The sequence below is a fragment of the Convolutriloba macropyga genome, chromosome 4 (assembly GCF_964194025.1).
Source record: "Convolutriloba macropyga chromosome 4, txConMacr16.3, whole genome shotgun sequence".
Taxonomy (NCBI): Eukaryota; Metazoa; Xenacoelomorpha; order Acoela; family Convolutidae; genus Convolutriloba; species Convolutriloba macropyga.
Window position 1 is genome coordinate 38,466,678 of NC_134471.1, and position 12,846 is coordinate 38,479,523.

General features: G+C 37.3%; 1 protein-coding gene across 1 annotated transcript in view; it reads right to left on the reverse strand.

Moving 5' to 3' along the window:
* Window positions 1-8,145, reverse strand: part of LOC142338068 (zinc transporter ZIP12-like) — a 29,937-nt gene extending 21,792 nt beyond the window's left edge. Inside the window, exon 1 of the mRNA XM_075387701.1 lies at window positions 7,951-8,145. Within this exon, the coding sequence (XP_075243816.1) occupies window positions 7,951-8,145 (195 nt within the window). The remainder of the gene's footprint in view (window positions 1-7,950) is intronic.
* Window positions 8,146-12,846: the final 4,701 nt, after the last annotated feature.

The following is a 12,846-nucleotide window of genomic DNA, read 5'->3' on the forward strand; positions in this document are numbered from 1 at the left end:
TGTTCGCTGTTTTTCCACTTCATGTTAGCTCTTCAAGTTAGTTCTGGTGGTTTGTGCTCTGTGTCATAGATGTAAGCCAGCCTCCAAATGAGGGATGTCTTAGCAAAATTTGTTGGAGAATCCAAGAAAAACAAGGAAAACCAAAAACCCAAGACGTGCAAAGCTTTTCTTCTGAAAAAAAAGCTTTTTGATGTACCTTTACATTTTTCACGTAACCCAAAGCAGAAAAAACGAACAAAACGCTAGTGCAAAGGTAGTCGTATTTGGTAGAGAAACGAAAACAAATGATAACCTCATTTTCTTATGTTTGAATATCTTTGAATGTCTTTTCTCTTCCTAAGCTGCTGGTTACATTACACTCCCAATTTTAAAATAGTTGCTCAATATGTAACAAAATTTATAGTGGGGACCGGCAAAACACAGAAAATTTTAAAGTTGTCTTTTTCGTTTTGTCAAGTGTATTTCAAAAAGTTTGTACAAAATTTTCCATGACATGCTGTCGACAAAAATCGTTTGCAATAGTTTTACAACTTTAACTGAAGATTGACATGAGATCAAAAGAAATTGTTCTCCGGCAACAGAAAGGAAAAGTTCGTAGTGAAAACCAATTGTTGATAGAGTGCGATGTACCACTCAAAAAAATTTTAACAAGAAACGAAAACAATAAAACCTCAGTTGACTAACATTTAAGCCCTTCAGGAAAATGCACAATCCTGCAGAGTAGGCGCAATCGATAACTAAAAACGTCAGAATTGTTCTCGTCTACAACATGGTGAAAACATTCAACCAAACATGAACGTCTCCCGCTTTTCATCAGCAAGCCTAATTTTTTTTTATTCTGTTTTTAAGGGGATACAATAATTAAGTCAAAGAGAAATAACCGGTTCAGTCAAAGTCCCAAATCCACAAACGAATGCAAAAATATGACAATTTCAAGAGCAGCGAATCAAAATTCATTAATAAATGGGTTTCTTCAAAATCAACGGAAGTAACAAAGTTTTTGATAAGATGCGCAGTAAGAAAAAGCAGGCCATCAAGCGCAAAAAAAGTTGTCGGTGCTGCAAGTTTTTTGCAGCAGTCTCATTGTAGCATTATCATATCAAAACGTACAGTACAGAATGTGGAACATGAATCCCTATGAACAATATATAAACATTGTCTCCTCTATGATAATTTTGTTTTGATTAGCTGTGCTGTTCAATCCTTGCTGTTACTATCCACACATAGTTCACACTTGAAGTTACTCATAGCTTTAATTCCCGCATTTGTTGAACAAAAATTATACATTTCTGATAATGATCTTTGTTCAAACATCTGGAATATAATTTAGATTATGGTTTTATTCGTAAAATTTGATAAATGATAGTCAGTTGTTAATTTAATCTCTGATAATCTCGTTTGAATCAATTGAGTAAGTCCAATGCCAGGCAGAAATCAAATTTGATTTAAGTTCAGTACTAGCATCTCGATTTTGCAATATACTTGTAAATTCAAACGCGGTCATTCGCATCGCCAATTAATACATAAAATTAAACTAGGCTATCCACATTTGACATGGCACACATTGAACGTGAGTCATGGAATACACCATTCTCAAGGTGATGGTTTCAAGGAAACATCAAGAAACTTAGAAGTTTTCTTTATTAAAGATTCAAAGAACGAAAGAAGAATTTACCTGACGAACTTTATTGCTGTGTCGATAAGTAATGGCCACAAAACTAAACTCAATTCTAATTTTGTTTTGGCGCTACCATTATCTTATTGACCTATCAATCATATGTCAGAAGCAAATTCTCCCACCAACAGAAACCTGATTTTAACATCCACCGACCTCCAACTAATGAACTCGATTGTACCCCAGCCATATATGATTCTCATGAAATGTTGATGAAAATAGAAAATCACCTCCGGGATTCGGAGTTGAGATCTATTCACATTCCAATCAAGTAAAATATTTTTAGATAATCTAAATTTTCTCTGTATATTTTCGCATAGATAATCACTATAAATACAAGCTAATTTTTGTATATTTTCAGTTCAAAACTTAATTTAAAATTCAACTTATTGAATTCTTTGACCCGTGTTATCGACCACAACAATGGTTCCAGACCAGCTACAGACAGACAAATTTTGGATCTACAGAATGCAGAATCAGCTACTGCGTGGATTATGTCTTTTGTGGCGAAATGTCAAGCAGAGAAGAAAGAAGACAAGGTCAGCAACGACGGTACTGTACAAGACCTACAGGTAACCAATCTCTTCCTTAGTATGTGCGGGCAAGATGCAATTATTAAATTTAGGAGCCTAAAGAGTCCTAGGAATTTGATAGACACTCCGTTTAAAGACATCAGATTGCCGATTCAAAACTATATTTCTCCTAAAGAGAGAGTAGTAACGGCAGAAAGGGCTAAATTTCTGTCCGTTATAAAAGGTATAGGGGAGTCAGACGACGACTTCTTAGCACGTTTTAGAGAAGAAACACGCTATTGTGACTTCAAAAAACTGAAAACAGCGGCCAACCCCGAAGAGGAGTTGGTAAAAATAAAGTTTATCTCAGGTTTGAGGGACCCTGAAGCAAAACTTAGACTACTAGACGGTATTAAATCAAAACCAGCAATGTCGGTTACTGAAATGAACGAGAGCTTACAGTTCAGAGTCAAGCAATGGCTTTTGCAAATTCTTCATCGGGTAAAAAGTCCTTTAATGTGAAAGAAGAAGTTGGGTTCAACTTCAAAAAGACCTTTCGAAAACCAAATGAAAAAATTACGGCTAATAAAAACAACAACATGTGCACTAGGTGTGGAGATAAGCCACACTCTAGTAGACCCTGTCCAGCGCTAAGTAAAAAATGTAACACCTGTGAAAAGGTGGGACACTTCTCAAAAATGTGTAGAAGCAGACCCCAACCAAATTCAGGTAAGTACAATAAACAGAATAACTTTTGCGAAGAAGAAAATGTTTCTTCAGAGCAAGCATCTCCAGCATCGGAGATGGGAATGTTTTATAATAAAGAACAAATCTTTAGCATGTCTGTGACATGGGAATATATCTCAATAAATAACTGCAAAGTAAAAATGCAGGTAGACACAAGTGCAGATAGCACAGTGATATCATCAAAAATATGGATTGAATTTGGTAAACATCAGTTGGATGGTAAGATACGACATCTTGAAGCTTATGATGGTCATCAATTAACGCTTCTGGGATCACTTACTTGTGACGTTGAGTGGAATGGAAGCAGGCTCACTCAAAAACAACTTGCAGTTGTGCAGTCTGATAAAGGATTTGGACTACTTGGTAGAGACCTTCTACCGAAGCACGGCGTGAACAACATCACAGCCGAGCACTACCTGCTGTGAAGGGTTACAAAGCTCACGTGAAGCTGATACCAGGAACACAGCCAATGTTCTGCAAAGCCAGAAAAATACAACTACCTCCTCAAGACAAGGTCACAGAGAAGCTGGAACAAATGGTCAGACAAGGCATCCTTGAACCGGTACAGCCAGGAGGAGTCACTAATGCATCTCCAGTGGTGTGGCAGAGAAAGAAGAGTGGAGAACTGAGACTTTGCGTGGACTTGAAAGTGCACATCAATGGCAAGGTCATGGATGAGGACTACCCAATACCGGACATGGAGACGATCTTCCACAACCTACATGGGGCCTCATACTTTGGCAAAATTGACCTCTCAGATGCCTACTATCAAATTGAACTTGACGAAGAAGCTAAAGATATATGCACAATGAACACATCTCAGGGACTGTTCAAGATGTGCCGACTACCTCAGGGATTGAAAAACTCTTCTTCAATCTTCCAGAATTGCATCGAATCAACACTCAAAGGAATTAAAGGTGTTGTGATCTTTCAAGACGATGTATTGGTGTATGGAACTACCGAGGAGCAGTTCGACAAATTGATCCCAAACAGATCCCAAACATGTTGAAAAAATAAAAAATGCAAAAGCACCAACTAACAATAAACAACTCGAATCGTTTGTTGGGCTAGCTAATTTTTACGGAAGAATGATTCCTGATATTGCAACGAAAATGCTACCCTTAAATAACTTGAGAAATAGCGATTTCTCATGGGGCAAAATGCAAAAAAGCCTTTTAAGACATAAAAAATGAATTATGTGCTAACCCACTAGTACAGCCATATTGTCTACAAAAAGAAGCAACAGTTACTACTGACGCCTCTGAAAAAGCCATTGGGGGGTTCTTTCGCAAGAAGGACATCCAGTCATATGTGTATCAAGAAAACTGACTCCAGCGGAGCAAAACTACTCGAACATAGAGCGGGAAGCACTGGCAATTGTGTTTGTGGTCACAAGACTAAAACAATTCCTTCTTGGAAGACGATTTACCCTACAGACTGACCACAAACCACTCAAATATCTCTTTGCACCAGACGAGGAGATCCCGAAAATAGCATCAGCGAGAATCACAAGATGGGCAATAGCTCTAATAAGTTTCGACTATGGTACACCCCAGTTGAGGTACACACCAGGAGAGCAGATACCCCATGCAGATGCTTTGAGCAGAATGGATTTTGGCAAAGACGAATCGGACAACGATCGAGTGTGCTTCGCAATCAATAACATCTATTTCACCCACAGTGATTTGGTGACCCAAGCAGAAATCAAAACTGAACTTGGAACAAACAGAAGCGGAAAAAGGATTCGAACAACAGAAAGATGCACTTACTTTACATAATGGAATCATCTTCAGAGGTGTTGTTCCTTTCATTCCACCCAAACTACGACACTTGGTTTTGGCAAAAAGCGCATGAGACATAACCCGGGAAGAATGCAACTGAGGCATCAGTCAGAATTGTAGCATAGTGGCCTGGCATTACCCAAGACGTTCAACACTTTGTTAGTAAATGTAAGAATTGTCCATTGAACAGGCCTAGCCTGGGAAAAACGGTCTCTACGTGGCCAGAAGCCGACGTTTGGGAACGGCTCCACATGGACTGGGGCTATGTTAAGGACCATGGCAATATCTTAGTACTTGTTGACGCGGGTTCTGGTTGGATAGAAGCCTATCCCGCGGGAAATAGAACATCAGAAACAGTTAAAATATATCTTAGTCAAATCCTTGCAAGATTCGGAATACCAAAAACTTTAGTTTCCGATAATGGTCCTGAATTTGTAAGTGGTGACCTTAAACAGTGGTGTATATCACTGGGAATTAAGAAAATAGAATCACTCGTCTATCATCCAAGAGCTAATGGACTAGCTGAAAGGGCAGTTCAGACAGTGAAGCGGGCACTTCGAGCGTAGAGTCCCAACCTTAATGTGTCATTTGGAGCATTCCTGCAAAGTGCACTGATGACACATCGCAACACTTCAAAGACGAGGAGCAAAACTCCAGTTGATGTCTTGTTGGGACGCAGAGTGAGACTACCAGAAATAGCAGATTTCGACTTGTGCGAACCCATTCTATTCAAGGCCAACGAAAACACAAAGACAGTTCCTGCTACCTTCATCATCAGGAAGGGCTTGAACACATCTTTCATACAGCCCGAAAACTCAGCACGGACTATTCTAGTGAGCGACAACCAAATTGAGAGACTAGACGAGGACAATGTGAAAATTGAATCAGCAGTGGAGGAGACCATATCTCAATCATAACAACAACTTCAGAGCACAGATGTGGGACTTTCACGTCAAGATGAAGCCTCTGCCGCCACATCATCTGCAGAGTATCAACAACCCGAAACCTCAAAGCCTTCACGAACATCAACAAGAAACAGAAAACAACCCGACAGATTTGGAGAACCTATACCCACAAACTTGCTTAAAAAGGAGGAAGGATGTGATGGTTTCAAAGATTTTGCAATATACTTGTAAATTCAAACGCGGTCATTTGCATCGCCAATTAATACAAAAAATTAAACTAGGCTATCCACATTTGACATGGCACACATTGAACGTGAGTCATGGAATACACCATTCTAAATGTGATGGTTTCAAGGAAACATCAAGAAACTTAGAAGTTTTCTTTATTATAGATTCAAAGAACGAAAGAACTTACCTGACGAACTTTATTGCTGTGTCGATAAGTAATGGCCACAAAACTAAACTCAATTCTAATTTTGTTTTGGCGCTATCATTATCTTTTTGACCTATCAATCATATGTCAGAAGCAAATTCTCCCACCAACAGAAACCAGATTTTAACATCCACCGACTCCAACTAATGAACTCGATTGTACCCAAGCCATATATGATTCTCATGAAATGGTGATGAAAATAGAAAATCACCTCCGGGATTCGGAGTTAAGATCTATTCACATGCCAATCATAAAAAATATTTTTAGCTAATCTAAATTTTCTCTGCATATTTTCGCATAGATAACCACTATAAATACAAGCTAATTTTAGTATATTTTCAGTTCAAAATTTAATTTAAAATTCAACTTATTGAATTCTTTGACCCGTGTTATCGACCACGACACTCAATTGACTCGTTTTAGGAAAAGGCAACTTCGGATTTTTGAGCAACCAACCATCAATCTTACGTGACTTTTTCATTATGAGTATGTCAGATTCCGACATACAACGCAAACTGCTCCGTGAAACAGTCATGCCAGATTGCGCGCTCAAAATTGCAATCAACATAAAAATGGGTCAACAAAACCAGATACAAATAAACAAAGCATCCCAAATTTCAAAAAATGCAGCGCAAAAAGCAGTGCCGAGAGAAAAAAATTCAGTGCACCCAGATTCTACCGGTGAAGCTCGAACTTTCTATGCAGGAGTCGTGGAAAACGCTTGCAGGGGAAACACAAACGAACCTGCGTAGCACAAGGTAAAATAACTTGCAATAACTGTGGATTACAAAATCATTTTGCTAAAATGTGGCTTAAATCACAACAAACAGTCAAACAAATGGTTTAAAATATCAAAAAGAATGTCAAAGATTCCGCAGAAAATTCAGTGAACAATATCAAATCATCGATGCTCATTGCTTCAGGAAGTGGATGCTCATTTGTGACACGAGATATAGCAAATTTAATTCTGAACAACTGCAAAGACGCAAAAAGTAGACACGGATTAGTAACGTTTCTTGAACATATTGTCAACAATGAATCTCATGCAGAAAAGAGCTTGCAAAGTGAAATTAGGACTACTTGCAGTAGTCAGGGCACCATTAAAAAAGTCAAATTCACCGGCTGATAACAAACAACCAAAGCTCTCTTATGCAAACGTTTCACTTCTTTTCTGTACTTATTTCAGTCACAATAGGATCATGAGAAAATTTGCGGCTGTTTTTAGACAGGGGTACGTATTTCTTAGCTCTTTCTCTCTCTCATGTTCTTTTGTATGTCGTTCGAAACTACGGCATTTATTCATACTCTACAATAGACAATTGATTCGATACAAAAGAGGGGGGAAATCATCAATCGGACACGTTAATGCCAGACGTTAAAAATAGCCAGACTTTATTCAGTTTTTATTGTTTGCTACTTCTACTACTGTCGTGCCGTCTTGTGGTATTTCCTTTGTGAACTATATCACTGGAACATCATCGGTTGAACGAAAAACGAGTTGAGCAGTTCAGGAAGATTAGGACGAACGATTTCACAGGTAGCTAGGGTATAAAAAATTAAAGCCTTATAGGCTGTTCAAAATTTTCGTGATGGCGTCGCCTTTTCAATCCAATATTCTCAATTTGCAAGAATTTGGGATTTAATGGGGCAATGTTGTAGGACTTCTTTTTCAAATTATTTTAACTGTGGTGCACAACAGAATACGAGTGAATTCTACATGTTTGCAATGTCAGCAATTGAAATTTGAAAGAAAAAAACAGAAGTTGCAGTTCAAGCTTGCGCAAGAGTAATTTACTGCTGTTAAAATAGTGCCCAAAATGGTCGATTTCAAAATCTATGCAGAGCATAATCGTCATAGTAAAACTAATTAATCTTTGGTTCCTCTAATTAGACGAACCGTTTCGCTGACGGATTCCGCATTCTCTTTCAGCCCTTTGATAGTCACGTGATCATAGATGTGTTCCAGCGTCTCACCCTCCAGGTTCCCAATCAGAGTCTTGTAGTGGGTCTCGAACTGATTCTGAGATCCGACCTGTTGCAAAATTACAAGTTGCAGCAAAACTGCTGGCAAGACTTGCTTGAAAAAGCTCATGGCCTTCGCTGATACAATTTTAGAAGAGCTAGAGTCAGTTTTTGAACTTTCGTTAAGCGGAGCTTCTTTCCAAATGAATGCCAATCAAAAAAGTAAACTGAATTGTGATTCAGCACATTTTATCATATGCATTGTAATGAAACCAACCAAAATTTTGTATTGAACAACACACCTTCTTAATCAGCCGAAAACTTTATCGCACACACATGCCTTGCTTTTGTAATAAACTTTCGGCTACTCTTTGTTCTAGAGCCATTAATGGCGTATATCAAGTATGGTAGAAAGTCCGAGCGAAAACGAAATTCTGACGTGAAAAACTTTCAGCTTGCTTAAAAGCCATTACCATTTAAAAATATAAAGTACCATTATCTTTATTGTAGTTTTGGCATCAAATTGAATAATATGAAACGGGCCTGATTTAAAGATGGTGGATATGAACAAATTCATTTTGAAAAAATAATCATCTACAGCTGTTTTCTACGTACAATATATTTTCTGTGTTATGCATAGGACTGTCATTGAGCTCAAAAATGAAAGTTCATTCAAGTTAAAATTTTCTGCTACACAATTAAACCAAGGTGTTGTATTTTTCAAACCTTCAATTCATTATATTACTTGCGTGCAAAAGTCGTCCGTAATTCAGCAAAAATTAAATTTTGGCGTTTCACTGAACCGTGAATGAACTGAAAAATGAATTAACCGATTGAACTCCACGCACTACTAGTTATGAAGAGTTTCAGCAATTTTAATTAAAAACAGATTGAAATAGCTAGATAAAACACACTATAAATGGCTCTGAAATGGGCTGCTTTAAACGACAGACGCATAACTCTGATCTGAAAACAAAGATTTCTGCTGTTTAATTAAAAGTATATCAATTAATCGATTTCTCTATATATAGTTTTAAACATAGAAAAATCGCCAAATATGCTGTTTGTTTGTGGCCATGAAAGTGGAATTAAAAACACTTGCGTTTTCTTTACTCGATCGGGGTCAAAATTCAACTCTGCCTCAGAGTCATTTGAGAGAAGGAAAAAATGACAGATAAATTTTCAGTACCACATCATAATCGTAACCTTTAAAAAGGCGTTTTGTGCGCCAGCAAAAAGAAATGCTGTTGGTGCCATCAGAACATGCGAGATTCAGGATATGAATCCTTAAAGCTGTTTTAAAATTAAGGTAAACAGTTTTGTTTCCACTAAAAATTACTGTCTCATGGACTGAGTATAAAATGCTTCTAAAAATCAAAACTATTCAGTTCAACCAAAGTCACAAAAAAGAATGGTTATCAAAGAAGTACCAATTGAAAAATGCAACAATGGCAACAGAAAGGAACTAAAAGAAAAACGTCGAATAGGAGAAATCAGGGATAACAATAAAAACGGATAAACACATCTACCGCAAAAAGACAGAGGCAATGTTTGAATGCGCACCGGATTGTTTTCGTCCCTTTGCAAATTAGTTTTCCTGTTTTTTACGTAAAATTGATCGCAATTGTTACAACAAGATAAAACAAAACTTTGTGAATGAAAGCAGCAATATTAAAAAATTCGGATCTATTCTGTCCCCCCCCCCCCCCCCCCCCCCAGTGTTTTTTAAGACCCCGAGTAACAAATTATATGTTGTTATATAGCACGTTACTATGTAGGAAAATAGCACGTGCGCCTGGGGGTCATAAAAAATTTATGCTAACTAAGCTGGGGGGGGGAACAGAATAGATCCAAAAATTCTGCAAGATACGGAAAATTCGATACCAAGATATAGCCTACCTTCACCAACCCAAGGAAGCCTTCATGTCATCAGCATCAAAACTACTCAATAATAAAATTGGCAATCTTAGCAAAGAGAAGGTCTCCCTTGATGTACTTCAAAAAGCACCACTGAGGGCTGCAACCTAAGTCTGAAAGTCATCTGTGAAGAAACCAGATTTAGGTCTTCCGGTCAAATGGAACACAAAAAATGAGCTCGAAACTTTCAAGACCGAACCAACAGGAAAAAATGCAAAGAATGTTTTATCATGGATTCCTCTGTGAGGAACAACTGTCGAACCAATGTGACCAAAGGACTGCTTCGCTTCTCTATCTGACGTTAGGCAGAGAAAAATGCAGAATAATCGACAGTACAAACAAAAGGAAAAGAAAAAAAAAGAAAAACATTGTTAATTCCTTTGAGTATGAACTATAAAATACAGAACATAGTTTAAAGGCAATGTAGTGTTAAGAAGTATAAATGAAACAAACGTCACATATTGAGAGATAAGACTTCGATTCAGAAACCGTTGAGTCTTTCAGAAACTCATTCCAAAAATGATTTTTTTGTAGTTTTGAGAGCCCGCTTGTTAGGGATATTCCGCCTCAAGGCGAGAGGTTTTGGTTTTGCTTTCATTTACATTTAACTCCTTTTACTTATAAAAGAGAATGAGTTTAGCAATACTTTTTTCATGATGTAATTTTGATTCAGAAACTGTTTTTTCACGGCAAAAGATAAAAGTATCATCAGCGTACTGGATTATATAAGAATTCACATCATTATCATCTTTTATATCATTTACATATATATTGAAAAGCAGTGGGCCTAGCACAGTACCTCGTGGTACTCAGCGGTTAAGTGCTATTCAATTTGCTTCATACTTCGAGACTTTGACTTTTTGAAAGTCGCATATCAAACTCGCATATCGAAAATGGCAATCCTACTACCTTCGAACTCTGGGGTCTTATGGACGCTGCATATGGTGGACCAAGTCATATCACATTTGATGGATACGTTTCTATACAAAAAACGAGTGGCGAATCGATTGAGAAATTCTACGGTACGTTTAAAGAGCAAGTAGAGAATTTTCAATTGGTGACAAGGAAGTAAACTTCATACGGGATGTGTTCATTGCGAATATTTTGAATATTGAGATGCCTCAGCGAGATTCCTCGATCGAAGAGAATTCCTCGGCGAGACTCTAGATCGACAATGAAAGTTGATAATGACAAGAAACAAGAAGATGGCTGTTATATAATAACATCAAAAGTCATTCTCGTCTTAAAATAATGAAAATTAACAATAACCTTGTCTGCAAAATTATTTGGGCTTGATTTTTCAGAAAACCAAAAACACAAAACAACAGTCAACGAGGACAATCAGAAACCACCAAAAATGTTTAATCGCCAATCTAAGCATTGGAAACATCGATTTTGTAATAGTTCTCGATTTGGGTTGCATATGCTCAATCGTTAATTCATCTCTTGCAATTGTCCTAGCGAAAGACTGTTCATAACTAGTCTGGGTAAATTGCGCGGCATAGCAGACCTAACGAGAAAAACCAGTTGTTTTTACTAAATTTCAGCAAAATTTTTAAAAAAATAATGGCCGTTGTTCTTCTTGAGTACTTCGGCTTACTATGAAAGTGTTGTTGGGAAGACAATACTGTCGTCAGGAAAACAATAGTGATGCCACCAAAGATATAAAAATTCCTCTTTCTGCTGGGAGGATTTGGTTAATTATCTACCTTTTGTGATCCAAAGTTGCAAAATATATTGGACTTCATGATGCGGGTTAAGTTAAGCTTTGAGAAATGTAATGGATAAACCTTTCAATTTTAGTATTTTGGTTCTTGTTGTCGTGGTGAACTTTATTCTTTCATTTTCAGTCCACAGCTAATATGTATATAGTTAACCAAATCCTCCCAGCAGAAAGAGGCAATTTTATATCTTTGGTGGCATTACTATTGTTGTCCTGACGACAGTGTTGTCTTCCAAACAACATTTTCATAGTAAGACAAAGTACTCAAGAAGAACATCGGCCATCGTTTTTTAAATTTTCGCCAAAATTTAGTACAAAACGATCTACAAACACTTTCAAATTGTCCGAAACTTCGATTGAAACAGACACAGACTCACATTTCGCCAATCGATTCTATAATTTCTCCTTTTGTGGCGATGCCCGCACCAAATATATTGAAAACAATACAATCAGTTCTCGAATTTGTTCACCATTCTAAAAGTTCATATCTAAACCGGCTCAAGTATGCCATCCATTAAAATCTTTACTCTAAAAATTTGTAAAACTCATTTGAACGGGAGATTAAAAAAATTCTTCTTGAATCCGTTCAGGCCGAAAACGCAGAAGCAACTGAACAATGTCGCTTTAATCCAGCACTCGCTTCGCGAAATAAATTTGATGCTTCTCGTCAAGCTTCGGGATGCTTTCGTTCAGGTGTGGAACAGCAGACCGTTAATGGGTCCTAAACCAAAAGGTTAGCCTCACATTTAATTTCCCTCGAGGAACGATATAGTTTTGACGAACTTGAATTAGGCGATGTCTGGTCATTTTTAGTCTTTTCAATCACTTCTTTTTACGGAAAAATGTCTACAAAAATCCAAGCAGCTTAAAACAATGGATCAAACCAACTTTCACCCTGTGACTTTATCAATGATCAGCCTCCAGGTGCTAAAAGTGGGTTTATCAAATAAATATCCAGACATCCTATTAAAAAGTAAACTAATATCTGTCTTTGATGAAAAACTTGTTGCAATCGTTTCAAATAAACATACCTTGGTTTCTTGAGTGGTTCACCAAAGCAACAATTCGCAATCTCAATTATCCATAATATTTACAACACTTTCCATTCATGTCTTCGCTAACCATGCGAATTTGAGATTTAGAAAAATTCAACAATTTCAAAAGATTGTCAAAATTTGAACAGGATCTTAA